The following is a 25,674-nucleotide window of genomic DNA, read 5'->3' as shown; positions in this document are numbered from 1 at the left end:
GAAGAAGACATGGATACCTCGGTTTTTTCTTCTTTCTGATAGATCCGAACAGATGTACGTGTTCAAAAGGCGCGAAAAGCAACGTAGCTCCTTCCAGTCGAAACTTTTTCAAAGCCCACTCTCACACAATGGAATCTTCCAGTAGACTGACCGAGCCGGCGAGCCGTTCTCTCCTGCGTGCACGCCCACCGTTACCTACGAGATCTCTCGATTTTCAAAGTAGACTATTATCGTACTTCCTTAAACGAGAGATTATCGTTAACGTCAGCCCGTTTACGCGTTTAAATTTAACCGATTTCGGGGGGACCGGTCGTATCCTTATTTCCAAGAGAAACGGCCGCGTAAACGCGCTCCGACAGTTCTCGCCGAGCTGTCACTCCGCGAGCGAGCCGCGCGCCATCACAACGACATCTGACGGCTAATCTTAGAATTTAACTAAGATACTCGCGCCCTCCCGTCCTACCGCCTAGCAACAGGATCGATAGGCCTATCGACGAGTTACAAACGAGAAACGCCTCTCGTTATTCGAACCTTCTTCTACTTCTTCTTCTTCTTCTTCTATTCACCAACAGGATTCTACTGATCGATTTATTTTCAATTTTCCCGCCACCCACTTTGTAATCACCTCTTACAACACATTTTTTGTAAATTTGTAATCTTTACTCTCTACTATCTTTACAGAATAAGATTTTTGTTCTCTTTGTGTTCTTTTTTCTTTTTTATTGTAACAATCGTATACAATTTTATATGGGGTGTATACAATCACAGGATACTCGTAACAATAGATTTTATAAACATTCGCCTTCTCTTTATTCTTTTCTCTTTTTTTAATTTTTTTTTTTTTTATTTTTAATTTTTACTAATATAGATATAACAACAGATCTTCGTTGAAACTTTCTTTAATGTTTTCTCTAACAGCCGATTCGAGTGTCAAATTCTTACATATTATTATTTGTATTATTAGTAGTAATAGTAGTAATAGTAGTATTATTATTATTATTATTATTATTATTTGTGCATCTACTATCACAAAAATTTTGATGAAACTTTTTCATTGCATATTCATTCAATTTCTGTATACATTTATTCTTAATCGAATAATTATGTTACTTATCCTCCTTTTCCCTATCTATTTATATATTTATATCACGGAATTATGTTTCCAACGAATTGATTATAATTTACAAACGTTTCATCGATTTGTACTACACATTTTTATAGTAAAGTAAGGTTTTTCCTTGTAAAAGAAAACGAACCCTTCTATATAACTCACTCTACGTTGATTATGGAAAATGTATTTACAAAAGAGATTAAAACTCGTGTATATATATATATATATATTTTTATCGAATCGAAATTGCCGATGAGAGAGAAAGTTTCTTTCCGAAGATTTAGGGAACGACAATGTCTTCTAACGAAAATCCTAAAGATGATACTTAACGTGGTTAAAGATGGTAAATGCAACAACTTTAATGAAAGTATAGTTAACGTTATATCATTTTGACTATTACCCTTTTTTTTTTTAACACAACCAGGAAATTGTCCTGCCATGGAATGCTTGCACTACTGATATAATATTACGTATTAACGAAGTAGCGAATATTAGTCACTTCTCCGTCGATAATAATTACGTTAATCTTTTTTTAATCCTCTGCGCGATCGCGGAAACAAGCGCTGCACCCTTTCCACTCCCATCCTCAACGTGAATCAATTTGAACTAAGAAGAAAAAGATGTGTGAGAATAAAGGAAAATAAATATAAAAGATGTGGAAAGATTCAAATGATCGAGCATAATTAATCAATCGGAGCATACCTTACGACTAGGGACAAGCAAAGCAATGTATTGATTCATCCAACTTTCGAATCGAGGATGATGTTTATACAGAGATCCATCGATCGCAATCGTCACATCCTTTTTATCAATTCGTTCCAACAACGCCGCAAGACCTACGCAAAAAAGCCCAATAATTTTAGACATCTCTTTCTATTATTAATACTAACAGATATTAATAATTATCAGCTTACATATAGAAACGAGAAGAGCAGCACGATTAGAAACAACTTCGCACACGTATTGTACTACGTTTATGTCATCTTCCGTTGGAATGATATCATATTTTGCTAGAACTTCTTTTGTATTATCGGTACTGCCATCTACGGTGTCTCTGCAGATCGAATAATTATTCAAATAATTAGAATTTAAAAAGATCATATTTATTTTAATTTATTATTAATACTTACTGTTCAATATATGATACCAAATCTGAGGTAAGCGTTCCTGGTATGAAGAAAGAACGCGCTGGATCTTGATCTACAAATATAAGTCCTTCTTTTGCGAATTTAGCGAGCACGATACGTACTATTTCACCGAGATACTTTCCACCGATATATTTTTCAAATCTAGGATATTTAAGAATATCTTTTTAGTTTCGTACGAACATCTAGCAGGATGTGTTTTTTATGATATATTATTAAATGTCAAATAATGATTGTATAATAATACCGGGACTTACGTAAACGAATTTACGAGAAGCGAATTTGCGTCATTCTCGCGATCGAAGTCTGTTTTAATAAAGTCTAAAACACCGTTATCACCGAAGGCACCCCATTCGATATCTATCACGACCTAACAAATAAAAATCAAATCAGTATATTTACAAAAATATGTTTATTAATGAATACTAACTTCTCTTTCTCCATGTCTTTCTGGTTCCCAATGTTCGACCCTGTCAGCTCGTTCAAGGTAGCAAGCATTGCTACCTGTACCCAGGATGAGCCCAATAGCTGTATTGGGATCTAACGTGGCTCCTTGTATGAGAGTTCCTGTGGTATCATTCAACACTGCTACGACTCTTACTTTGGTATCACCTCGACGAGCAAGTGCATCTCGGAGTAATTGAACTGCGTCCTTATTCACAACGTCTGGACAATTGAAACTCTTAGTCCATGTCACCAAAATTCCAACATCGAGAGAGTGTTGAACCATTGGAAACGAAAATGTAAATCCTAAATTGAAAACGAATATTTAATGAGATTAATTAAATTACGTAATGTGGAATTAATATTCATTGTCGTAAAAATGGATAATTACAAATTACATGCTGTATATACCAAACAAATACTTTTGTAACGACTATTAAAATATAATTGTATAATAACGATGGAAATCATTTACGAAACTTTCACAATGGACGAATAATAGAATTTAATTTACCTAAAGGAACTTCGACATTCTGAAGACCCTGGCCAATAACGAAATCACTGACGCATTCGGCTAAATAATCGAACAGACGAAGACCCGGGCCAACCCTTAATTCAGATCCGATGTGATAATTTTTCACTTCCTCCCTAACAACTGCGCCATTCTTCAATTCCAATAAAAGAATTCGAAAATTAGTTCCTCCAAGATCTAGCGCTAAAAAAAGTCCCGCCTCTGAAAATAATATTACATAAATTAATTAATCTCCACGGCAAATGAAGGACACAACATAAGTTGGGGCTTGTTATGTTTTTATACAAATATTTGTAAAAAAAATATGTACCTGTTCCATTAACGAGTTCCGGTACGTAAGTGTTTTCCATCTGTAAGGATGACGGTTCTTGATGGATACCTTTGTTCATTTCTGAGACAAATGTATCTTGAATCTTTTTAACAGTCGTTGAGGAAAAACGCATTGGTGCTAATCGATTTTCAATCTAAAAAAAAAACATTTCCTTGAAGTATGTACGATCAAACAAGAGAAAAGGGAGAGCGAGAGATGATATCAATCGAGAAGAAAGCATTTGGAAATTACTAAAAGTATTATTAGAAATCATAATGAGGAATCGTTATGCGAAGGATTTACTAGGAATATTTTCCTCGTTCTATAAATCTTTCGAGGCCTTAGCAAACCTACTATGCATCGTGATAGCACTACTACGTGTTCGCGTTCGTATTAAGGATGCTATTGTTTACTTTGTTACGCGTTACGTATTATCTAATGGGATTCTAATGGGTAAACCGGAAGTAACTGTAAACTCGTGTTAATTGTTGTTCATCTAGTCTTGTGTAGATCGGTAATATATTATATTATCAAAAGTCATAATAAAATAAAATTGGTTTCATCGTCAAAAACAATCATTTCATTCTCTATCTATATATCTATAGGGTGCACAAACACTGGGTAAGATAAAAAAAACAGTTGTTATACGACTCCGTGATACGAGCGTATCACCTCTGTGAAAGTAAACCGGTTATATCGCCGCATCGGCTTCTCTTCTGATGTGAAAGAAACATGAAAGAAATAAAAGATACGACTTTTCCATCAAAAAAAGAAACAAAAATCAAACCAAAATCTACTTATCATTTATTGCTTGCCAATAAATAATATAACTATCGTAATTGTTATATTGTTTTCTTAATAACATCCCTTTAATAAGGGAAGATTAAGATAACGATTAAAAAAAAAAAAAAAGAAAAAAATACGCGAGATAGATAATAATTCCTAGTATTTCTATAATTTTTATTTAACACGTGTCTACAGTTTACTTAATCTCGAATGTCTTGCAATTTCCGTGTTATCTTATATTTAATAAATTGTGAATATTAGGATATCAAAAAGAGTTGAGAATTTTATTATGATAACCCTATGATTCTTTGAGGGCAAGATAAGAAATCCTTACTCCTAGAAACAACAACAATAATTTATAATCCAATTTAAACCGCTTTAAGCTTTCATAACGTCGTTAAATAACCGAGGACCATAATCATTATAAAGAAAATGATAAATATCGCAATCGTAATCGTATAAGATAAACTATTTGAACTTGTAATTTTTCGTTTGTGGTTATATAAAATATATAATATTATTCAATCGAATATAATTCAAATAGACATTAAATCTAAGAAATATAAATTATACTTGGCGTATACAGTTAGGAAAAAAGAAAGATATTTAACAGTTTGTTATCCTCAGGACATGTAATGAAAGCTCTACGTTACACGAGCGTTAATAGATCTATCCAAAGGATTTAAAATAAAGTAATTTATACCCCAATTGACGTCGAATTAACATCGTTTGCTATCATATAAGATCGTTTCGAGTTGGCAAGCTCTTAATAAGAAGGTCGGAGGGTTAAGAACCACGATCGCTTCATTCTTCGATGAACATCGTGTGCTAACTTCGTATAAACTCTATTAAATATGATATAAATATATATATATATATTTCATGATAAGTAACCAATATTCACGCAATAATAATAATAATCATCGTCGTCGTCGTCGTCATCCTAAAGATTTGTCGAGACCTATTTATCACCATGGTTTTTCATCAATCTCATCGTTTGCGCATATAAGAAAGGTTACGAGTTCACGTACATCAAGATAATATGTTTAATATAAATAATTGTATTATATCGAATCTACTTACTTTTTGTTTCCTAATATCGTTCGATATTACAAGTGGCGAAACCTGAATGGCCTCGTGAAGCGCGTGTTCCGCCGGTACCACCATTTCTTTAAACAACTGAGATTATCTGAAAAAGTTAATACGTAAATTTATTAGATAAATCAATTTCAACATTTAACGATATCGTTAGTAGATTTTTTTCCAAAGAATATGTATAATATATGAAGAAGGATAATGAGTTATCGAAAATTGTAACGTCTATCTTATTTGATACTGAAATATTCCCTTATTTTTTTTTCATCACACGCGCGCATATGTTTCTCATTATATAAAAATATATGTATATATATATTTATATTAATTAACGAAAAGTCGAAAGTCCATAGAATTTTACGCATTTCGATAACATGAAATAATGACCTCGTAAATCTTGATAACTCTATACTTTTTTTCGCTCTGAAATGTTCTAAGTTGTTTTCTAAAGAGATAGATTGGTAAGTTTTTTGAACGTGATTAGGATACAACTGGCGGAGAATGAGATACTTACGAAATTCTTTCAAATTTCATCTCAAATATTATTCTGAAGAGAGAAAGAGAGAAACTATGCTTGGTACAAGTTTTCATCAATATAAAATAATAAAAAAATAAATATTTCTATATAAATGTAATACTTGAAGTATAATAAAAACTTATTATAATCATAAAAGATATTCAAAATATGGTTCTATCAATATAGTTTCGTTACATCAACTACGATTCTATTCGTAATATAATATCATGTTTATATTAAAAGCAATGATATTCTAGCAGAAAACGTACCGTGATTTCTAAAAAAATAACACTCGTGAAATATTCCTCAAGATGAATAAAAAATATTGAATGAAGAATAATCGTTGATTCTTGACGAATATTTCAAATACAACGAAGAATACTGCACATGATTTTTTAAATTGTCTTTCTCAAAAAAAAAGAAAGGGAAAAAAAAAAAGAAAAAAGCACAAAAAAATAAATCTACGTTTGTAATTTATGTATCACGATCAATAGAAGAAATATTCTTTGATTGATGATACGCGATCTAAACGATATTTACCTTACGTTAAATGATCTTTCACTTTTCATTGAATATTTGTATCGTAAAAGTGATCGAATTAGACGGAATCATTAATGAAATTCGATATGAATCATGTTTACTCCAATGAAGTATATGCATTGATAGTACTACATTGACAACTTACACGGATATGAATGTAGATTTATCTGGAAACGTGGTCGCACTTGTCTACACGAATATCGTCAGTAATTCGCACGTGCTGCGCGATCAAATGCAAGATCACGACTGACGTGAGAGCCTCTCGTCGTTTGTAAAAGCTCAACCGTTCTAACTTTGTTTGACCGGTCTGAAAGTTCATAAAACATTTTATCAACAACGATAAACAAAACGGTTTAAAACGTAACTGATAGAGTATCTCTTCAAATAACGCATTATTAACCGCGAACCTTGTTTATTATTCAAATTATAATCTTATACACAGATCCCCAGAAGGGAACAAAAATTTGTTTAAACAATAAAATTTGTAAAATCAAATAAAAATATTTGCGACGAATGAAAATTATTATACATGTAAAAAAATACACAGATAAATATTTTGTCTCGTAATTACGAGATTAATTTGTGATCTCCATTGAATGCCTTATCGTATAATTAATAATAATAATAATAATAATCTTGAACAACAAATGCGACACGATTCTTTTCTTTTAACAGCCGATTCGTTTCGTTAATCTCGTACAACAATACATAGGTAGATTATTTACTTATCGTGCACGAAAATGAATGTACAAATGCGGAAGAAGTTGGGACGAAAAAAACGACTAACAAAATATAATCGAATAAAAAGAAACCACGAAAAAAGTTAGGAGGACGTTCTTGAAAGGCGAACAGCAACGCGAACGAGTCTTCATTAAAATCAATTGGAAGGTGCAAAGCGTTAACCGAGATAATTCAGCCAATTGACCCTACGTGATGATCGTAATCTAAAGTGCAATGCACGTACTACTCGTCATTCCCAGCAACATACTTGTAAGTAATGTAAGCTTAACGTGTACTCAAAATTATAATTCAAATACTCGAAAGATTAAACAGGAAATACAAATAATTTTTCATATATATAAACATACATTAATTTGATCGAAATTGATTGTTTTTTTAAATAAGTATGTGTCTAGTAAAACTCGTTAAGTTCATATGTACTCGCGAAGTAGTCGTTTTATTATCGGAAATTACCAAGGCATGACTATTTACTATTGAACTTCGATAACTCAGGGCTGACCATTGCAAAAGAAAACTTTGTTTTCATTCTTAAAGTTAATTCGAAATTACAAACAAGCTCTCTTCGATTAACAAAATTGATGATCACCCAAGAACCGCTATTTTGTCACGCTAACGTCAAATTAACTATTCTGACATAATCATATTGACGATATATAACAAAGATGTGCCATCGAGTCGACAAGAAAGAAATTCGATCCGATAGATCGTAAATTACAGTGTTAAGCGTTATTACGACTCACAATAGTTATATTAGATATATCTTTTCGATCCTATCTTCGATTCGTCTACCATAAGACACAGATAAAACAATTGTATTATTATTTTTTATTCTTTTCTCTCTCTCTCTCTCTTTCTTATTTTTCTCTTTTCCGTTTTTTCCAAAAACATTACAAAGAATATCTAATAATCGATACATGTCGCGCATTCGATCGATCTTCATCGAATTAACCGAATAGCTTCTAGGAATAATAATGACTTGTTAATTAACACGTGACGCAATTAAAGCATACTTTGCACAAAAGAATAAATCTATTCGAACGAATCTACTTGAAAACGTTATATTATCGATCGATAATATCGATTAACATTAATTTAGAATATAAAAATTAAAATATAAAGAAAACAAACGAAAGAACGAGATACATTCCACGTAATTATTAACACGAGATATACATACACGTATGTTATTGCATTTTGTTAAATATATATAATAGCTTGATCTATCATTCATCGTAAGTTATAAAGCTTCCATGAATAACGAGACTATTACTTAACAAGGTCATTCATAAATCTGAAACGAACGAATTATTGCGTTACAGAGAACGATTCTACAATATTCATTTTATTATCACGACTTTTTTTTAATTCTCTTTTTGACTAATTCCAACGAAAGTGTTACGTAAATTATTAAGATAGTAATTAAGAAAAAGTAATAATAATAAATAAAACATAACGTGAACGTTCGAACAATCAAAATCATTCGAGCTGTCTTTCTCGTTAAACGATTCTTTCCACGCGAACATCCATTTACTACATTCCATTCTATTTCTATTTTTTCAATTCTCTTTCCATTCTATTTCTATTTTCCTCTATTTTCTACTACTTGAGTATGACGATTGGAAAAAAAAAATAAAAAGCATACAAAAATAATTTGGTATTACGAAATCAAACGATAAAGAATCCAATAACATGATAAAATTATATTAGTAAAGACCATAATGTATCTAGTTGATTCGTCTGCGATAAGATGATTTCATTTACCGAATCCTTCTAGTACATAATATATATGCTAAGCTGTCGCATTAATTATTGTCATTTACTTATTAATAAATCAACATTTTCTACGATCAACACAGGTATACGTTATCTTTGATTTATATCTATCATTTTATTTTAAACAAAAGATACTTCCGGGATCGTAAATCTGATTAATAACCAGACAGGTGAAATTATTTTACCATTATGTGGTACATTAACTATTTGTAAGGACATTTCAAAAAGCGATAACATGAAAAGATTAAACAATTCAAATTTATATTTTCTTCAGTATTTTTCTGTCCGTAAAAACGCGAAACAAACTAAAAATATACAATTTTCGTTCCCTCTTAACACAAATTTGACTATAAACAAATACTTAACGTTCATCTGAAAATAAAAGAAATTAAGAAAGTTAATATAACTAATTCGATAAATAGAAAATACTTTGACAATCATAATAATCGATTAATCAGTTTGAAAACGCTTCTTGTAATCATTTACTATTTTGTAATATCGAAAGATCGGTGTCGGGAACATATACAACGAAATGCTTTTCAAGGACACACGTGGGTTTTCCTTATTAAAGTAAACACATTTAAACTTATACGTCATTTACAAATAACAAGAACAAAATCGACATTAACTCTCGATACAAATTATTGTACAAGTTTTTCGCTATCTTTATTAATAATTATCATAATAACTTTTAATCGCATACAATATATAACACACGATGACTAATTATATATTTTCTTTACATTTCAGATTAATTTGTAATTTAGTCGTTTGTTTAACTTCATTATTTTTTATATGACTTGAACATAATAATAATCAACATCATTTCAAATCTTTCTACCGTTATAAAACAATAAAATCATACATTTTTCGAGATTTTAAAGTCACATTTCGACGGTCCTTCAACGAAGTTAATATTCCATGAATTTACTCTGTCAGTAATTATATCGATACCATAAACGATAACATTTATACTTCGAAGTAATACAATAACACAATAAAAAGAAGAAAATAAAACATGTTAACGAATGAAACAAAAATTAAATTAAAATATAACGCGTATCTATAAATTAATTTATAATAAAAATAAGAAAAAAAAAAAAAAGGTGTTTCTATCAACTAACGCTAGGCGGGAATAATTCGAACATTCAAAATATTTCAATATAATAATTAACATACATTGACAAATCTAAACAAATAAATAAATATTATGCAAAGTCATATATAAAAATGAAAATATATCGCGAAGTTCTAAGAATCTTCTTTAGCCTTAGCTTCGAGACGTGCGTGTAATTAATTACAAAAACATTGAAATATCGTAAGAAACGATATTATCGAATCTCTCACCACTGAAAAGTTTAATGTTGATCCTCTTTCTCTCTCTTTCTTTCTTATACATATGCACCCACACACACACACATACACTATAAGTGAGTTTTCATACAGAACTTACTAACGCGCAATGTAAATACAATTAATTAAGTTAATTATTTAAATTATAATAATTTTAAACGAATGAACAAACTAAGTAAATGAATGAAGGGATGAATGAATAAATATACGAACGTACGAACGAATGATCGAACGAATGATCGAACGAATTATCGAACGAATTATCGAACGAACGAACGAACGAACAAACGAATAGTACCTATTCCAAAGCAAACGCGTACGGACGCTCAACGAGTGCAATGCCACGAAATGTATATGCGCATGTATGCGCTACCTCGCCGATACTTGCTTACTCCCACTCCGTTATTATCGTTGACAAATCAGAGAGCAAGATACGCAACCCATCAAGTTTACCACCACTTACACTCCTGCATACCCGGTATCTCGTGTGACGTCACGTAAACGCGCGAGAAATAGAACTTGCATACGTCTCACGCTGTGTATATGTGCATGCACGTGCTACATAAAATTACATATACACGTACGATCAAAGAGATAGATGCTTGTGGCGGGAAATTTTAAACATTTCTTAATTATTCGAAACACATTAAAATTGTTGTTTTTTATTAATTAATTTTTTGTTAAATATGCGCAAGTCATATGTTAATTTTATAAAAGTTATATTAAATAATACGGACCGTAGGAACGATGGAATGGAAAAGATATATTCGAAATATATTTATTATTATTTTTTTTTTCTTTACTATTATCAGTTTCAATAACTTATTATCTTATTATCTTTTATATACATTAACGAAATATTTTTAAATCTAAAAATCTATACTATACTTTTATATTAATAATATTAAATAAAAATATTTGTTAGAGTAATAAAATCGATCGTGTGTAAATAATAATTTTATTTAAATATATCTAGCACAATTTGTTATTATTTTAAATGAAAAGATTAGATGTTGTTCACGTATACACATTTAAAATACCGACAATCCATATAGCAAATAAGCGCATACATAGAAGTTAATAATGTTAATATCCGTCTCTCAATCTACGTTGGCTGAATGAAGTTTGATGAAAACGGCCGGTGTGTTTAAATTTAGATCGTTACAATTGTGCCGACCCTCGTAGATCTATAATGTACACGAGGTAAGTGGCCCTTCCTGCAAGACGTACTTGTAGGAAGGGTTAATTTCTACATATTTCTCTCTCACAATATTTGTTATATTCAAAAGATAAATAATAAATATGATTTATTTTTTTCAAATTCGCTAGAGCTACTCTTTATAATAAATATTTATACGTATACATAATTCACCGATTATCCATCTTATTACCTCTGATATAATTCATGTACAATAAAAAACACTAGTATTTAATTATTAATATGCATATGTACACTAATGCCGATCAAGTGTTATCGAATTATTTAAATATTTTATTACTTTCACTTACTGTTATATATTTAAAAAGTAATAAATAAATTATACGCACTATTCAGGTAACAAATCAGGTCCCAATTCTTCTTCTCCAAAATCGTCGTCTCTTTTCCCGGCAGCAGTCATCGGACGTGTAGGTAATGGTCCAATAGGATCGGTATAAGTAATATCTAAAACAAAATTTAATAGTTGTTATATATCTTATATAATTGATAAATTATATTTTCTATTGTGCTTGACTTTATTCTTTGTCATGACTTAATCTAACGTTATATGAAATATATCAATGTTAAGAATAGAATCTGCAAACTAGTTAAAGACCCATTTATCATGTTGTTCAATCCATTAAGGAATCATATATACAGTCTATAAATCTCTCTAGTAGATATTCATCTTGTTTAAGATCATGCAGTACTAAACTATCAATAACCAATCTAATTTTACTCTAAAAAAGGCTTTTGTTAATTAACCGTAATATCAAAGAAACTTTTCCTTTCGAATGTACTCTTCTTATTCATCATTAATACGTAATTTAATATTCTAACAAATCTAATTATAACAAAAAAGACCAAGTTGTTTTAAAGTAATACTTACTAGCTTGTCCATCAAAATTCAATTCCATAGAACTGTCTCCTCTAAAAGTTCGAGTAGACCTAATGGCTCCACCGCTGCTAGATCCTTCGTTAGCTTTTTTTCCTGAAATAGGACTGCTTCTATGATCCGATAATACGCTCATCCCAGAACCAGCTCGAGAAGAATTATCGCTGTTACTTTTTCGCGAACCTTCAAAATAATATTTATTCTAACTTTTTAAAAATATATAGAGAAGAATATTAAAAAATACATACCAGTAGTACCTGGTCTACCAGATCCTTGTCGTTCTTTTAATTCCTTTGCTTTTTCTGCTTTCTTCAATTCAGATGCATATAATTGAGCTTCTTTGAGACCCATGTCGCTACATAAACGTACCAAAAATTTTAAACATTCAATATTATCTGGAAATCTTTTATGTATATCTTGATATTCTGAAAGAGCTTTATGAAATTGTCCAGTTCGTCTTAAACAAGCAGCTACTAATAATCTCCATCTAGGTTCATCAGGTGCAAGTTCCACAGCTTTTTCAAAATATAACATTGCTTTTTCTGCCACCTTTGTATAATAATGTAACATCAATATTTCTATTTTAATAATCAAATAAATAATATAAATATATATTACCTGCATAGATATAAAATACGATCCTAACCAATCGATCACTTCGTAATTAGCAGGGAAAAATCTATAAGACTAAGATTAAAAATAAAAAAATAACACCAAGAAGTAATATAATAATAAATAAATAAATTACAAATTTTACTTACATCACTATAAAATTGATATGCCTGTTGTTTATCACCCAAACTGTCATACATTTCTCCTAACTTTTGTAAAACTCCTGGATCTGATGGAATTATACCTAGCAATTGGTTATACCATTCAGCTGCCTGTTCTGTATCATTAATAAGATGATATATTTGTCCAATCTGATATAATGTCTGTGGATCATATCTGACAATATTACGTAATTTCCAAAAACATTCCAAAGCCTCTTCATACATGTTTTGTTTTTTATATACCAGGCCTATATAAATACTCATTAAGTAATACTTGTTAAACTTATAATAAATTACTAAATAGTATTATACTTACCCAAATTATAAAGTGCTTGCACATGACTAGCATCTGTATCCAATGCACATAAAAGAAACTCCTTGGCTATGTCCAATTCATTTTTTTTCATTGCACAAGCTGCTAAATTAACATAGGCAGCAGCATTATAACTATCTGCATTTCGTGCTGTTTCTGCATACTTCTCGGCTTGTTCATAATCACCTTGCTAAACAGTTCAATTATATTATTATAATATAAATAGCACACATATGTAAGAAAATTTAATTTATGTTAGATATCTTAATTACATACAAGGTAATAAATAAATGATAACATAGTTGATGCCGCGCTATTAGTTTTAATGTCACAATTTTGAAAATTTTTTAAAGTATCAATAGCTAGTTGTGTTTCCTTATTATGTAAATAAACCATAGCTTTATTTATTTCTAAATCTGCAGCTACAGTTCCGTAAGCAGACGATTTTATAGCATCCACACACCTGAATAAGAAACAAATGATAAAAGCATAAATATTTAAATAATGAAAAGCTCTCTGTGAACAAATGATACATTTTAATAAATACCAAGCAAATCCAGCTGAAACAATATCTTCAATTACAGGTGCTATAAGTTTAGCCGCGCAAAGAATAGTTTTTTCTCCTTCTACTTTAAGTTTCTTCTCAAATTTCGATAGATCATCATTTTTTAAAACTTCGTGTAATATATTTGAGTCTATATCATCCTAAATACAAAGATATAATTAACTTGAAAATTTTAATAAAATATCCATTTACTTTAAAAGCCAAATAACAGTTTAATATCAATTTATGAATAGCTCATATATATATAAAAAGATAAAGAAAAATCATAATATTTAATACGTGATAATATAGGGTGAGCATTACTAGCAACACATAGTGATTAAATGTAAACACACTCTATATTAACTCACAGTACTCGTACTATATTTGTCTTCTTGATCAATATTAAGCTGAACCTCTAATAACTCTAAAAATGATCGTTTCATTTTATCTCTATGTGATAACGCAAAATGACATAACACAGCATATAAGCCAGCGGTAAACTCTGCTCGTTCTCTCATAACCCATTCAAAACTATTAGCTGCTTCTTCTAAACGACCCATTTGTACAAATAACATTCCAATGTTATGCATTATTTTTATTCTAAGAATTACATAGAATTAATAAATGAAATATTGAAATAAAAGAAAGCCATACGATTTTGTTCGTTATCTAATACCAGTTATGTTAGTAATTTAATGTATCCGTTAACATACCTTAAATCCTTATGAGCTATTGGTGCTTGATCAAAAGCCATTCTATACATTTTAATTGCCTGAGATAATTGTCCCATTTGAACATAAATATTTCCCATATTTACTTTCAATCTTCCGCTGTTGCTGAACATTCTGTTTCTCGTAATAGCTTGATAAGTAGCTATAGCTTCAGTGTACATTTCATTATTCGTATATTGTATTGCTAAATTGAATAGTACCTGTATGTAAACAATATTTAAGTATTCATCTAAAAAACTAATAAGTAATAAGATAAAATTAATTTCTTACAGCAAATGTTAAATCAACGTTATGAGTATCGCTTAAACCAGCTTGTTCTTGTAATCTTATAAGAGCACGCTCTCTTGACGAAGCTTCTCTGGCTCGTTCTAAAGCGACACGCATGTTGCTACTACCAGCTGCATCAATAGAGTTTTCTATTAGTTCCATAATCTTTCTTTCACTTATTTTTATTTTTTCTTCTGGCCTTAAATTAAAAAAAATCAGTTGAATTAAGATATAATAAATCATAAAAAAGGAAGTTTTATAAATAATACTTACGTATGTTCTTTATTACTTTCTAATGGAGGAGCAGGTCCTTTGATACTACTGCTCATATTAAGAGGATCGAATATTTGTCTATTACTAGTATAACCAGCACCTCTAACTGCGGTCATTGGTCTAAGTCCGCCAGTATTGGGTCGCAGAGACACCGTAGTTCCAGCTCTATTAAACTAAAATCATAATATAACAATATAATAATATAATTATTCCCTTCACTGATGATTTTTTGTATTGTCATAATCATGTATTTGCTTACTCCAGTTGAGGTTCCAAGACGCATTGCACTGCCTGGGATTTTTGGAGTTTGCTATAATTAATGAATGATACACACACAAAATACAAGAAAAATTTATAATTATTGATAAATAATAATACATACTATTGATCTTTTCGCATAACTTGTTTTAACAGCTTCTTGAAATAATTCATCTTGATCAAGATCCTTAGTACTATAAACGGATGGATAATCGTCATAACCTGAATAAATGTCATCGTCAATAATTCCAACTGCAGCCATTGCACATAAGTTTACATTAATATTTTAACTATAATATTTATATTATATATTATTATTAATGTATATATATATTAACTATTAATTATATATTTGATATTATTAATATTATTAAAAAATGTGATGCAAATAACACTCTTAATGCAAGATAGCGTCAAATACAGGGACACTAGCGCACCTATCGCCAAAATATGGAAATAGTCTGCCTTTAAATTTATAAATGAAATGTTCTTGATAAAAAACTTGGCTTATTTGATAAAAATATTTTTCAGATATTATACATTTATAATTTGTGTTGAAAATGTGATCCCTATTATAATTATTATTAAAAATTTTCTTGTTTTATAAAATATTATTTTCATAAAGAGTGTACTTAAAATCTTATTTATTATAATGTTCAGTGATTTATAAAATAATTCCTTTAAAAGAAAGATTTCTTTTCATTAACAATCGGTAATTTTAATGAAACACGAAATCTTCTTCAATTTATTCATCATTTTTATTATCTCAAACAAAATTATAATCATGTTTATGAAGAACACCTAATTGTAAAAACGTTAAAGCAATTAATAAAGACCAATTCATTTGGTCTTTTATGGAATCTATTTGCTTATTATATGTTTGCATTATTTCTTGTTGTATATATACACTAATAGGATTTTTAGTTTTTATATTTGTACCATCTGTTTTACATAATAATCTTTCAATTACTGTCGCAGTAGACGTTATTTCTCGACCTATGTAAATGTCAAATAATTTTGCAATATCCTCACATTTCAATAGATAAATATTATTTGCGTTTGATAAAACTTCATTGTTTTCTACAATTTTAACATAGAAGCTATTAGTTATAACAGAAATACATATAAAAATACATTATTATTTTAATAATTATCATTTGATTAACATACCCTGCAATGATAAAGTCTTTTGTGTAAGAAAAGCTAGAATCATTGCTTTCAATTGCTCTTTCCGTAAAAATCTTTGTATCTGTCCTATAGATTTTACCATGTGAAAATTAAAATTTGTATCATTTACTACATAAATGTCAGCCTTGGGAATCTTATCATTTAATGTACAGGCCTGTCAAAAAACAAAATAATCTTATGTATTTTATCATTAAAATTAATGAAATTCTTAAAGTAATATAAGTGACTACAAAATATTATGTTATTAATGTTGATTTTTTATACATACACGTGAAAAAAGATAACATATATTTAATATTTACCAATTTAAGTAGTTGAGAAGTACTTTCATGTTTGGTATTTTGTGAACAATTTTCATAATTCCATTCCAATACTTTTTCTTTAGTTTCGAGTAACGTCCAACTAATAATATTAGGTTCTATATAGATCCCTAATATAGTAGATATTTGCTAAAATAATGTTAAATATAAGATCATATCATCATTACTACGTATATTTATTATATTTAAAAAAAGACTAAGCAATTTTTTTACCTGTTGTGAGATATTTCGTATCGAAGAGGAAACAATAGACTTTTTTAATTTTGTATCTTTTTCCAATTCTTTATTATTAATAATTGATAGTATAAATTTATCTAATATCTCTTTTGTCATACCTTCTATTTTAAATAAATCTTTTAATGATTTATATATACCATTTTTATCACGATATTTGTGCAATTCATAAGCATGAAATTGAGAGATTTCATACCTAGAAAAAATGACTTTATTATACGTTTTTAAGTATTTTTAGAATTAAAGGTAAATTATTATAACTAACCTTTTAAAATAATCCACTTTTTTATTATTTAATATTTTTAAAATATAATTATCATGGTCAGAAGTATAATTTAATTCATTAGATGTACTATTAGAGTACATTTGTTTTCTATAAGTATATATTATAGATTGAATTTTTTTTACAGATAAATTATAAACTGTATACTTTGTAAGCATATCCAATCTTTTTACTATAATCACAAAATAAAAATTCGTAAAATAAACATAAATCCTCTCACCCTATTCTTCAGACAACTATACAAATATTTTTTATGTAAATCAAAACTCTAATCACTTTTTAAGTTATATCAATTTATAATAATTTGAAATCAGATTATAAAATATATTATATTATTTTTACAATTGTAATACACATTATAGCATTCATTTAAAACTTCCTACCATATTAGTAAATATATTACTTACTAGACATGTTCATTTTTCAATATCAAAAGAATTCGTTTCTTTATCTAAAATATTAATATTCTACACGTACAAAATATAATTCACATCTTCATCATTTTTAAAATTAGTAAACGAAAATAATTACAATATAATTACAATAAATATTTAAACTCATATATATAAAGATATATTAGCATATAAATATATTTCATATAATAAAAATAATTTATATTCTATATATCAACAATTTTCATCCAAATAAATCTTTTTCTATTTTTTTCTCTCTTTTTCGATGGATATACATATATAAATATAATCTAGAAAATTCCGTACGATTAAAGAGAAATAATATCTTTAATCTTTTTTTGAGATCATGTTGCAATTAATAATTTAGAAATTACCAAATTTATAAATTAACAACTGATTTAAAATATAATTGATATTACGTGAGATCCGAGAATAAAAAAAAAAAAGAATGATATCAAAGGCAAGTAATATGTGCCATCTGCGGATGCAGATGGAAACTTTATTGGACCTTTAACGATATGATCAATGCTTGTATTTATTAATACAAATAGTACTTTTTTTATCAAAATCGTGGTACTTTCTGAAATAAGGATTTACAAAATTATTGTACATGAACATAGACTAGAAAAAATAGCATCATATTTTATACATTTTTAACAGTGCCATCTACCGCAGTAATAATAATTTTATTGATTATGAACACAAGAAAGTATTAATAATCTTACAATATTAAAACAAAAGAAATCAATCGCAAAGTTAATAATAATAATAACAGAATATTTTTCGTTATTATTAGTTGTTAACATATTAATATCACATAATGAAATTATAATTTGAACATTCGACGTTGTTCTCGTAGCTTTTTGGCAGAAATTAGGAACAGAAATTATTAGATCTTAAGTTTAATATATTAAGTAAAATTAAATAAAATTAGATTAAAATAATAAATCAAATATCATTAAAAAGATTCACATATGAATTGAATTAAATATAAAGAAATGTAAAGAAATGATTTTCCGGTATTGGCGCTAGTGTCGCTTGTTTCTTGTTCGGTGGTCGTTCGTCATTGTTGCATTGGCGCGAGAACGTTAGACGTGTTCAGTTTATATCGTGTTGATCTATATTAACGTATTGGAAAAGCTGAAAGTATTATTGTTAACATTAATATAATTTTGTTGAATTCCTTCCAAAGTTATACACTAAACAATTCAAAATGTTTTGGGGTAAATAATAGCTTTATTTATAGAAATATATATGATTTTTTGTCTTAATTTTGCCGGTACTGTTTTCACAAGAATGGGCGCCGCCATGTGCTTTCGATGATAATTTATATACATTTAGAAAAGGACAAAAAATACATAATATTTCAAGATTTTTTCTAATTAATTTAATATGTATATTTATTTTTTCATTAGGTTTGATAATGGAACCGAATAAACGGTATACCCAAACCGTTGAAAAATCATTCCACGTGTCAATGGCAGCTTTAGATGTTACAAGCGCCGGTAAGTTAAACATTTACGTTACATTCTAATTTTTGTATTTGTGTGATGCTTCTTTTTACACTGTATTGGATTATAATTTTTTTTATTTTTTATATACTTGATTATATTTAAAAAGTTACGGTAGAGGTTATTGTTACAGTTAGTAATAACATTTGGACAATTAATACAGTTTCAGATGACTAAGTATTTCTGAATAATATGAAAATATATCCTAATAAGAATTACTTAAATTTTTTCTTTCATAAAATAAACTTTTAATTAAAATTTATTTGTTTATATATTTACTGTTGTAGACGACGATGTAGTACAAGTGACCCTCTGCTATGATGGTTCAAATTATTTACTCTGTAGTTTAAAGAAAGGCATAGTGTGGCAAGTACCGCTTGACTTACACTTTCAAGAGGGAAATAAAATAGCATTTTCATGTAATGGCCAAAGTCGTGTACATTTAACTGGTTACTTAATACCAGAGGATGATGTAGATTTAGATGAAAATTTAGAAGAAGAGGAAGAGGAAGAGGAGGAAGAAGAGGAGGAAGAAGAGGAAGAGGAAGAGGAAGTGCCATCTCGTAAACGCCCAAAGAGAAAAGCGCAAGCAGCTTTACAAGAAAATAAAAAAAGTAAACGAACGAAACAGAAAGTTGAATCTTTAGATGATCAAGATTTAGATGAAACAAATGATGAAGATTTGGCTAAATACCAATCTATTTTAAGTGATCTTCAAACTTGTCTTTCGAGTGAAGGAGACGTAAGCGATAATGATGATGAAGATGATGATGATGACGATGATGATGATGAAGTTGATGATAGTGATAATAATGATGATGATGCTGAGGATGATGAAGAGGAGGAAGAAGAAGAGAAAGTACAAAAAAAATCTAGCAAACCACAAGGAAACAAAAATAAGGAAGTACAGCAGCAGCAGCAACAACAACAGTCAAAAAAAAAAGATAAACAAAAATTGGTTAATGGAAAGGTTGCCAAACAAGACCAACAAAAAAAGAATAAAGGAGAAAATCAACAACAAAATACTGCGAATGAACAGAAAAAGAGGGTACTTGAAGGAGGTGTAGTAGTAAAAGAATTAAAGAATGGTACCGGTGCACCAGTAAAGCCAGGAAAGTTTATTTCTGTTTACTTTGTGGGACGATTACTAAATGGAAAAAAATTTGACTCAACTACACAAGGAGATGGGTTTAAATTTAGACTTGGAAAGGGTGAAGTTATCAAAGGATGGGATGTAGGTATCGTAGGCATGAAAGTTGGTGGAAAGAGACAAATTACAGTACCTCCTTTTATGGGGTAAGTATATTTATTATGATTTAATGCACTATTATGTTGTGTTTAGTATGTTTATTCTATAAGTTAATTATTTTTTTAGGTATGGTGCTAAAGGTTTCCCACCTACTATTCCTGGTAACAGTACACTTGTTTTCGACATTGAACTCAAAAGTATCCATTAACATGTCATAATCTGATAAATATTTACATACTTCTCATAATTAATTTTAAAAGGTTTTATTATTTGTCTATTACCATAAAAGGATGTTTTAATATTTTTATGCTAATATATTATTAAATGTTTTATATTAAATATAATTTTTATTCTCATACTACGACAATATATGCATTTTTGTTACAGTATTGTTCAGATAATTTTATGTTTTTTTTGTGACATCCTTATATGTTAATGGTAAGTAATTTATGCTCAAATAAAAACTTATGAAATTTATGAAGGAACGCCTAAATAGGTTAAAGCAGTTTGAATTGTTAGATATACGATAAAACAAAGTGTTAATGTTTTTGATAAGAAGTTACATTAATGCATTGCATTTAATATGATTTATACAGATAACATATGATACAGCAGAGTCAAAGTACATTGTATACAAGTATAATACATTCTATATCTCACTATAATTAATTGTAACATCTTACAGATTACTGTTAAATATTATACGAAAGTAATTGACGTTTTCAAGTAAATTTTGCAAATATTCTAGTTCGCATATGTTTATTTAAACTTTTATAATAAAATTCGTAAAATCAACTTTTAAGTCATATGTATCATAAAAGTAATGTACACATTAAATGTATTAATTAATTGTATTCATCGAAATATCATGTAATAAAATTAAAACTTCAATTAAATATTTTTTTAATATAATTTATCTTTCATATTCATTGTGTTAAAGGTGAACTTTAAAATGTGAAAAATAAATAGAAAAAGGTTTGTACAGACTATTGTATCTGCATAGTAGCAGTCTTTGGAATGATTTGCTAATTTTTTTCAAGGAAATTTTAATCGACTTTTCCTATGTCTTCGTCCTTTTTCTTCCATGCTAATGTACATACTCCATTTTTACAATCTTTAACTAAATCTGATGTTGGTTCTTTTTCATTAGTACATTTGATTTTGTTTTTTAATTGCCACCATTTTAAAATAATCGGTTGAATTAAAAATCTCCATATAATTAATAATATAGGAACAGCAACGCATGGTACACATACCATTTTATTAACTTCTTTTTTCTTTATAATAACCTGTAATATGAAAATAATATTAATAATTTGAATATACAAAAATACATTATTTAAGAAACCATTTAAATGCAAATGATATTTGATAATCATATTTTAAGTACAATTTATTATTGTTTTATTAGTCTCTGATATTACCGATAGTTTATTTTTATGTAATAAATAAATATTTATTTAAAAAACAGATGAATAACTTCAATGTAACGATAAATCAGCAAGTATTAAGCTGAAGTAAAAATATCAAATATAGAGTGAACACCAATAATATTCTTATGCTCTTTTTCGTTGCGACAGATTAATAATTCCTATCATATCGACAGGCCTTAAGGATAGCGCAAAAATAAACCCTAAATAAAAATATTCATTGTAAAACACATCGTGTAGCTTAGTCACATGGCATAATAGTATAAATATATACATACAAATGTATTTTAATATATAATTAATCTTGTTATCTTTTTAGCATTCTCTGAAATATCACAACTATTTGATTTGCCGCTTTTTTGTTAACTTTTTGAACTGTATGGAGATTTTTGCAACTTTTCTAAAATCCCTATGAGACACAATTGGAAGTTTCTAGGAATATTTCTAATGTCCCAAGGAGAGACGTTACATATTCATTTACAATTGAAAAACTATTATACTTATTGACCAATCTAATAAGATATCGAAATCTATCAAAGTTTATTGTTTTCATGTTTTGTTTTTTAAATTCATATGTCTCCATCATAGTAACCAATTTAGTGGTTACTAGCATTTCAGTAAGATTCTAACCAATTTTATCTATAGAGTATACTTATTAATATTTTGTATTAAATACATACAAACATGTGTTTACTACGAAGAAATGTGTTCAAGTGTATCTTCGGTATATACTGATCAATTATCTTTTTTTCATTGAAATGAATATTTATTGTTATGATAAAAATTAAATTAAATTAAATTTAATTAATAATTGATTATATACACCTGAGGTAATATTTTGAAAATATTTGTTTGCGACATTTATAAACAAAAAGATACGATGTCAGGATTATACGAACAAATTAAACTTTTATACAATCAATCGTTATATTCCAATGTTATTTCTCTCGTAAGTTGAAATTTCTTTTTGTTATTAATTTAAGAATATACTTTATATATATATAAAGTTCTAAATATAGATTCGTATTTTCATTTAATATAAGTAATTGCTTTGTAATATTAATTTTTTATATAAAGTTTTATTTTTTTTAATTATTACCTCCATTGTTCTTTTACTAAAATTATTAATATAACTTACATATAATTTATGTTAAAAATGAAACAGATAATTGACAATTTATAATTTTTTTCTAGGCCAATCTGGTTTTATCCCTTAGCGAACATAATTCAGAACTTTTGCCAGTACATGGAAAGTTTCATGTTTACGTGTATTATGCGGATGCCCATTTTTATTTAGGAAAATATAGGAAAGCGGAAGCATTATATAAGAAAGCATTACAGTTTCGAAAGTGCCTTTTAAAATCTAAATGTGCTAGTAAGCCATTACAAGATGGTCAAAAAGATTTACCATCGGATATAGACATTAAATTTCAGATTCACTTATGTTTAATCAAGTTGAAAAATTCACAGGAAGCACTTCAAGTTCTTCAAAGTATTCCTGGTAAACAAAGAACTGCTAAGGTATAAATAATTGTTTATAAATTTGTTATTTGTCAGAAAATAATTTATTCTAATTTTGTTAATTATTGTTTTTCCTTTGCAGATTAATATGGCATTAGCAAAAATGTTTCACGAACAAGGAATGGAACGATCTGCTATTACAACGTATAAAGAAGTATTACGAGAATGTCCTTTAGCCTTGGAAGCTGCAGAAGGATTATTATCTTTAGGAATAAAAGGAATAGAAGTTAATTCCCTTATAGTTGGATGTGCAGCAAGTTTATCTAATTTAGATTGGTTAAATACTTGGATTAAGGCACATGCACAAATTCATAATAGAGAATATACTCATGCCGTAACGACATTGAGAACCTTGGATACTATTAATTTACTAAGAGACAATTTTAATTTATTATCAGCAATGGGTGAATGTTATTATTATGCAGGTGACGATAAAAATGCTTTATTGTGTTTAAGGAGAGCCCGACTTATAGAACCAGATGTTATGACAGGGTAAGAGAGAATATCTTTATATGCTAGAAACAATATTATAAACATGTTATATCTTATATTTGTATATTTTGTAGTGTCGATATTTATGCTGCTGTTTTATTTAAAACACATCACATAAAAGAATTAGAAAGGTTGATTTCTGTGATAACTACAAATAGTGAAAATATAGGTGAAATATATGTAGCTATGGCTTATTCTTTATATGCATCCAAAAAATATAATAGAGCCAATACGTTAACAGCACAAGCATTAAATCTAAATCCTAATGATATTGAAGCAACGATTTTAAGAGGAAATATTCTTATTGAACAAAAGAAATATCAGGATGCATTATTTTTCTTTAGACATGCTGTGCAATTAAAACCATATCGTTATGAACCGCACAAAGGTTTGATTGATTGTCTAGTCGGAATGCATAGATTAAGAGAAGCTTTAAACATTGCAAGTGGTTCCTGTAAGCAGCTTGGTCATACTCCTAGAGTATTGACAGTGAGTATTAAGAAATGCACTTTAATGAAAAGCCTATAAAAAATTATGATTACAAATTATGATACTAGGATTATGATTACAGTTATATGCTTCCGTACTAATGAAAGATCCTGTATCAGTCGGAAAAGCTAAAAACCTTTTGGAAAAAGCATTAGCTCAAGACGAAGTTCATTTACCAACCGTATACTTGTTAGCTGAAATATATGAACAAGAAATGAACTTAGAAGCAGCAATAGAATTACTCGAAAGGCAAGTTGAAATACAGCCTACTTGTAAATTGCATCAAATGTTAGGTGATCTCTGGGCAAGGGTACATAATGAAGAGAAAGCTTTAGATCAGTACGCTATTGCTTTAAAGTGAGTATTTTAATAAACACAAAATTCTATTTGAAATTTCAAAAAGTAGTTAATTCTAAGCTAATTTTAACAATATATATATATATATAAACAACATATTAATATAAGATAAATTATTTTTTAATTACGACAGTTTGGATCCAAGTAATAGAAGAGCGTTGGAGGGAATGCATAGACTTGATAATACTTCAAGTAAATTAGATTCAACATATTACATGACTGTAGGAGAAGAACAAGCAGATACAACTTATGACGTTGGAGATGGTTTACCAGATACTGATATTGATGAAGCACCCGATGAAAGCGAAACTGAAGCTGTTTGGTCTGATATGGATCTTGAGGCTAATAGCCAGTAATAATACAATTTGTTTATATGAAATGAACTAATTTTTATATGTAATTATTATGTAAAACACCATAGATCTATTATTAATTCTGAATCATGAGAATTTTCATCATATAATATTCTATTATTCGATTCTATAGTATTCCGTATGTATTATAGATCGACATAAGATTTACAAATAGATTTTTTTTTGAATTAGACTTCTCTTATCTGTTTGGAGATGTTATTTAAATGATTAT

The 25,674-nt window shown here is 28.5% G+C and overlaps 6 protein-coding genes and 1 long non-coding RNA gene across 10 annotated transcripts in view; 2 read left to right on the top strand and 5 right to left on the bottom strand.

Moving 5' to 3' along the window:
* Nucleotides 1-547, bottom strand: part of LOC106783757 — a 100,948-nt gene extending 100,401 nt beyond the window's left edge. Inside the window, exon 1 of the mRNA XM_014742562.1 lies at nucleotides 18-547. The gene's annotated coding sequence lies outside the window, so the exon portion shown is untranslated. The remainder of the gene's footprint in view (nucleotides 1-17) is intronic.
* A 268-nt stretch (nucleotides 548-815) lies between these two features.
* On the bottom strand, nucleotides 816-10,742 carry LOC106783758 (hexokinase-2-like). Its single transcript, XM_014742566.1, has 10 exons — nucleotides 10,646-10,742; nucleotides 5,412-5,517; nucleotides 3,543-3,696; nucleotides 3,215-3,433; nucleotides 2,687-3,006; nucleotides 2,514-2,626; nucleotides 2,242-2,400; nucleotides 2,026-2,165; nucleotides 1,814-1,947; nucleotides 816-1,717 (listed from the first exon to the last, which is right to left on the bottom strand). The coding sequence occupies exons 2-10, from the start codon at nucleotides 5,493-5,495 to the stop codon at nucleotides 1,628-1,630; spliced, it is 1,413 nt and encodes a 470-aa protein (XP_014598052.1). The 5' UTR covers nucleotides 5,496-5,517; nucleotides 10,646-10,742; the 3' UTR covers nucleotides 816-1,627.
* Nucleotides 6,628-15,900, bottom strand: LOC106783755 (intraflagellar transport protein 88 homolog). Of its 4 annotated transcripts, none has more exons than XM_014742559.1 (15): nucleotides 15,727-15,900; nucleotides 15,604-15,654; nucleotides 15,345-15,517; nucleotides 15,075-15,270; nucleotides 14,787-15,004; nucleotides 14,442-14,673; nucleotides 14,074-14,231; nucleotides 13,803-13,989; nucleotides 13,530-13,716; nucleotides 13,202-13,461; nucleotides 13,059-13,127; nucleotides 12,689-12,989; nucleotides 12,435-12,623; nucleotides 11,896-12,010; nucleotides 6,628-6,787 (listed from the first exon to the last, which is right to left on the bottom strand). In XM_014742559.1, coding segments are annotated over exons 1-15 (2,475 nt in total). In that variant the 5' UTR covers nucleotides 15,865-15,900; the 3' UTR covers nucleotides 6,628-6,786. The 4 variants fall into 4 exon arrangements, with proteins under 4 accessions (XP_014598045.1, XP_014598044.1, XP_014598046.1 ...); XM_014742558.1 differs by lacking the exon at nucleotides 6,628-6,787 and adding an exon at nucleotides 11,282-11,576; XM_014742560.1 differs by lacking the exon at nucleotides 6,628-6,787 and adding an exon at nucleotides 11,282-11,534.
* A 444-nt stretch (nucleotides 15,901-16,344) lies between these two features.
* Nucleotides 16,345-17,633, bottom strand: LOC106783729. The gene is made up of 5 exons (XM_014742521.1): nucleotides 17,610-17,633; nucleotides 17,324-17,540; nucleotides 17,093-17,239; nucleotides 16,773-16,944; nucleotides 16,345-16,682 (listed from the first exon to the last, which is right to left on the bottom strand). The coding sequence occupies exons 2-5, from the start codon at nucleotides 17,441-17,443 to the stop codon at nucleotides 16,369-16,371; spliced, it is 753 nt and encodes a 250-aa protein (XP_014598007.1). The 5' UTR covers nucleotides 17,444-17,540; nucleotides 17,610-17,633; the 3' UTR covers nucleotides 16,345-16,368.
* A 1,464-nt stretch (nucleotides 17,634-19,097) lies between these two features.
* On the top strand, nucleotides 19,098-21,542 carry LOC106783813 (46 kDa FK506-binding nuclear protein). The gene is made up of 4 exons (XM_014742709.1): nucleotides 19,098-19,263; nucleotides 19,456-19,545; nucleotides 19,839-20,847; nucleotides 20,927-21,542. Exons 1-4 carry the CDS (start codon nucleotides 19,254-19,256, stop codon nucleotides 21,006-21,008), a joined length of 1,191 nt encoding a protein of 396 aa, XP_014598195.1. The 5' UTR covers nucleotides 19,098-19,253; the 3' UTR covers nucleotides 21,009-21,542.
* Nucleotides 20,889-22,362, bottom strand: LOC106783814. The gene is made up of 2 exons (XR_001381355.1): nucleotides 22,225-22,362; nucleotides 20,889-22,089 (listed from the first exon to the last, which is right to left on the bottom strand). It is a non-coding gene; the product is annotated as an uncharacterized LOC106783814 (long non-coding RNA).
* A 435-nt stretch (nucleotides 22,363-22,797) lies between these two features.
* Nucleotides 22,798-25,633, top strand: LOC106783768 (anaphase-promoting complex subunit 7). The gene is made up of 6 exons (XM_014742606.1): nucleotides 22,798-23,179; nucleotides 23,425-23,751; nucleotides 23,834-24,243; nucleotides 24,318-24,732; nucleotides 24,815-25,089; nucleotides 25,223-25,633. The coding sequence occupies exons 1-6, from the start codon at nucleotides 23,111-23,113 to the stop codon at nucleotides 25,443-25,445; spliced, it is 1,719 nt and encodes a 572-aa protein (XP_014598092.1). The 5' UTR covers nucleotides 22,798-23,110; the 3' UTR covers nucleotides 25,446-25,633.
* Nucleotides 25,634-25,674: the final 41 nt, after the last annotated feature.

Source organism: Polistes canadensis, unplaced genomic scaffold (assembly GCF_001313835.1).
Source record: "Polistes canadensis isolate GaletaPanama2010 unplaced genomic scaffold, ASM131383v1 scaffold_25, whole genome shotgun sequence".
NCBI lineage: Eukaryota > Metazoa > Arthropoda > Insecta > Hymenoptera > Vespidae > Polistes > Polistes canadensis.
The sequence above is the reverse complement of the archived record's forward strand: the minus strand, read 5'-3'. Positions and strand labels throughout refer to the sequence as shown.

What these genes read in the sequence shown, in the direction of transcription:
- LOC106783758 (XM_014742566.1), bottom strand. Translation starts at nt 5,495, where the DNA reads ATGGTGGTACCGGCGGAACACGCGCTTCACGAGGCCATTCAGGTTTCG. An exon ending in ACGATATTAGGAAACAAAAA is followed by an intron (nt 3,697 to 5,411) that starts GTAAGTAGATTC and finishes TTTTTTTTTTAG; the next exon opens with ATTGAAAATCGATTAGCACC. An exon ending in TGCTTGTCCCTAGTCGTAAG is followed by an intron (nt 1,718 to 1,813) that starts GTATGCTCCGAT and finishes TTTTCTTCTTAG; the next exon opens with TTCAAATTGATTCACGTTGA.
- LOC106783755 (XM_014742558.1), bottom strand. Translation starts at nt 15,864, where the DNA reads ATGGCTGCAGTTGGAATTATTGACGATGACATTTATTCAGGTTATGAC. An exon ending in TGGTAGACCAGGTACTACTG is followed by an intron (nt 12,624 to 12,688) that starts GTATGTATTTTT and finishes ATTATTTTGAAG; the next exon opens with GTTCGCGAAAAAGTAACAGC. An exon ending in CCTGATTTGTTACCTGAATA is followed by an intron (nt 11,577 to 11,895) that starts GTGCGTATAATT and finishes CCTTCCTACAAG; the next exon opens with TACGTCTTGCAGGAAGGGCC.
- LOC106783729 (XM_014742521.1), bottom strand. Translation starts at nt 17,443, where the DNA reads ATGACAAAAGAGATATTAGATAAATTTATACTATCAATTATTAATAAT. An exon ending in TACGAAATATCTCACAACAG is followed by an intron (nt 17,240 to 17,323) that starts GTAAAAAAATTG and finishes ACATTATTTTAG; the next exon opens with CAAATATCTACTATATTAGG. An exon ending in AAAGACTTTATCATTGCAGG is followed by an intron (nt 16,683 to 16,772) that starts GTATGTTAATCA and finishes TTAAAATTGTAG; the next exon opens with AAAACAATGAAGTTTTATCA.
- LOC106783813 (XM_014742709.1), top strand. An exon ending in TTTAGATGTTACAAGCGCCG is followed by an intron (nt 19,546 to 19,838) that starts GTAAGTTAAACA and finishes TTACTGTTGTAG; the next exon opens with ACGACGATGTAGTACAAGTG. An exon ending in ACAGTACCTCCTTTTATGGG is followed by an intron (nt 20,848 to 20,926) that starts GTAAGTATATTT and finishes TTATTTTTTTAG; the next exon opens with GTATGGTGCTAAAGGTTTCC.
- LOC106783768 (XM_014742606.1), top strand. Translation starts at nt 23,111, where the DNA reads ATGTCAGGATTATACGAACAAATTAAACTTTTATACAATCAATCGTTA. An exon ending in ATTCCAATGTTATTTCTCTC is followed by an intron (nt 23,180 to 23,424) that starts GTAAGTTGAAAT and finishes ATTTTTTTCTAG; the next exon opens with GCCAATCTGGTTTTATCCCT. An exon ending in GTAAACAAAGAACTGCTAAG is followed by an intron (nt 23,752 to 23,833) that starts GTATAAATAATT and finishes TTTCCTTTGCAG; the next exon opens with ATTAATATGGCATTAGCAAA.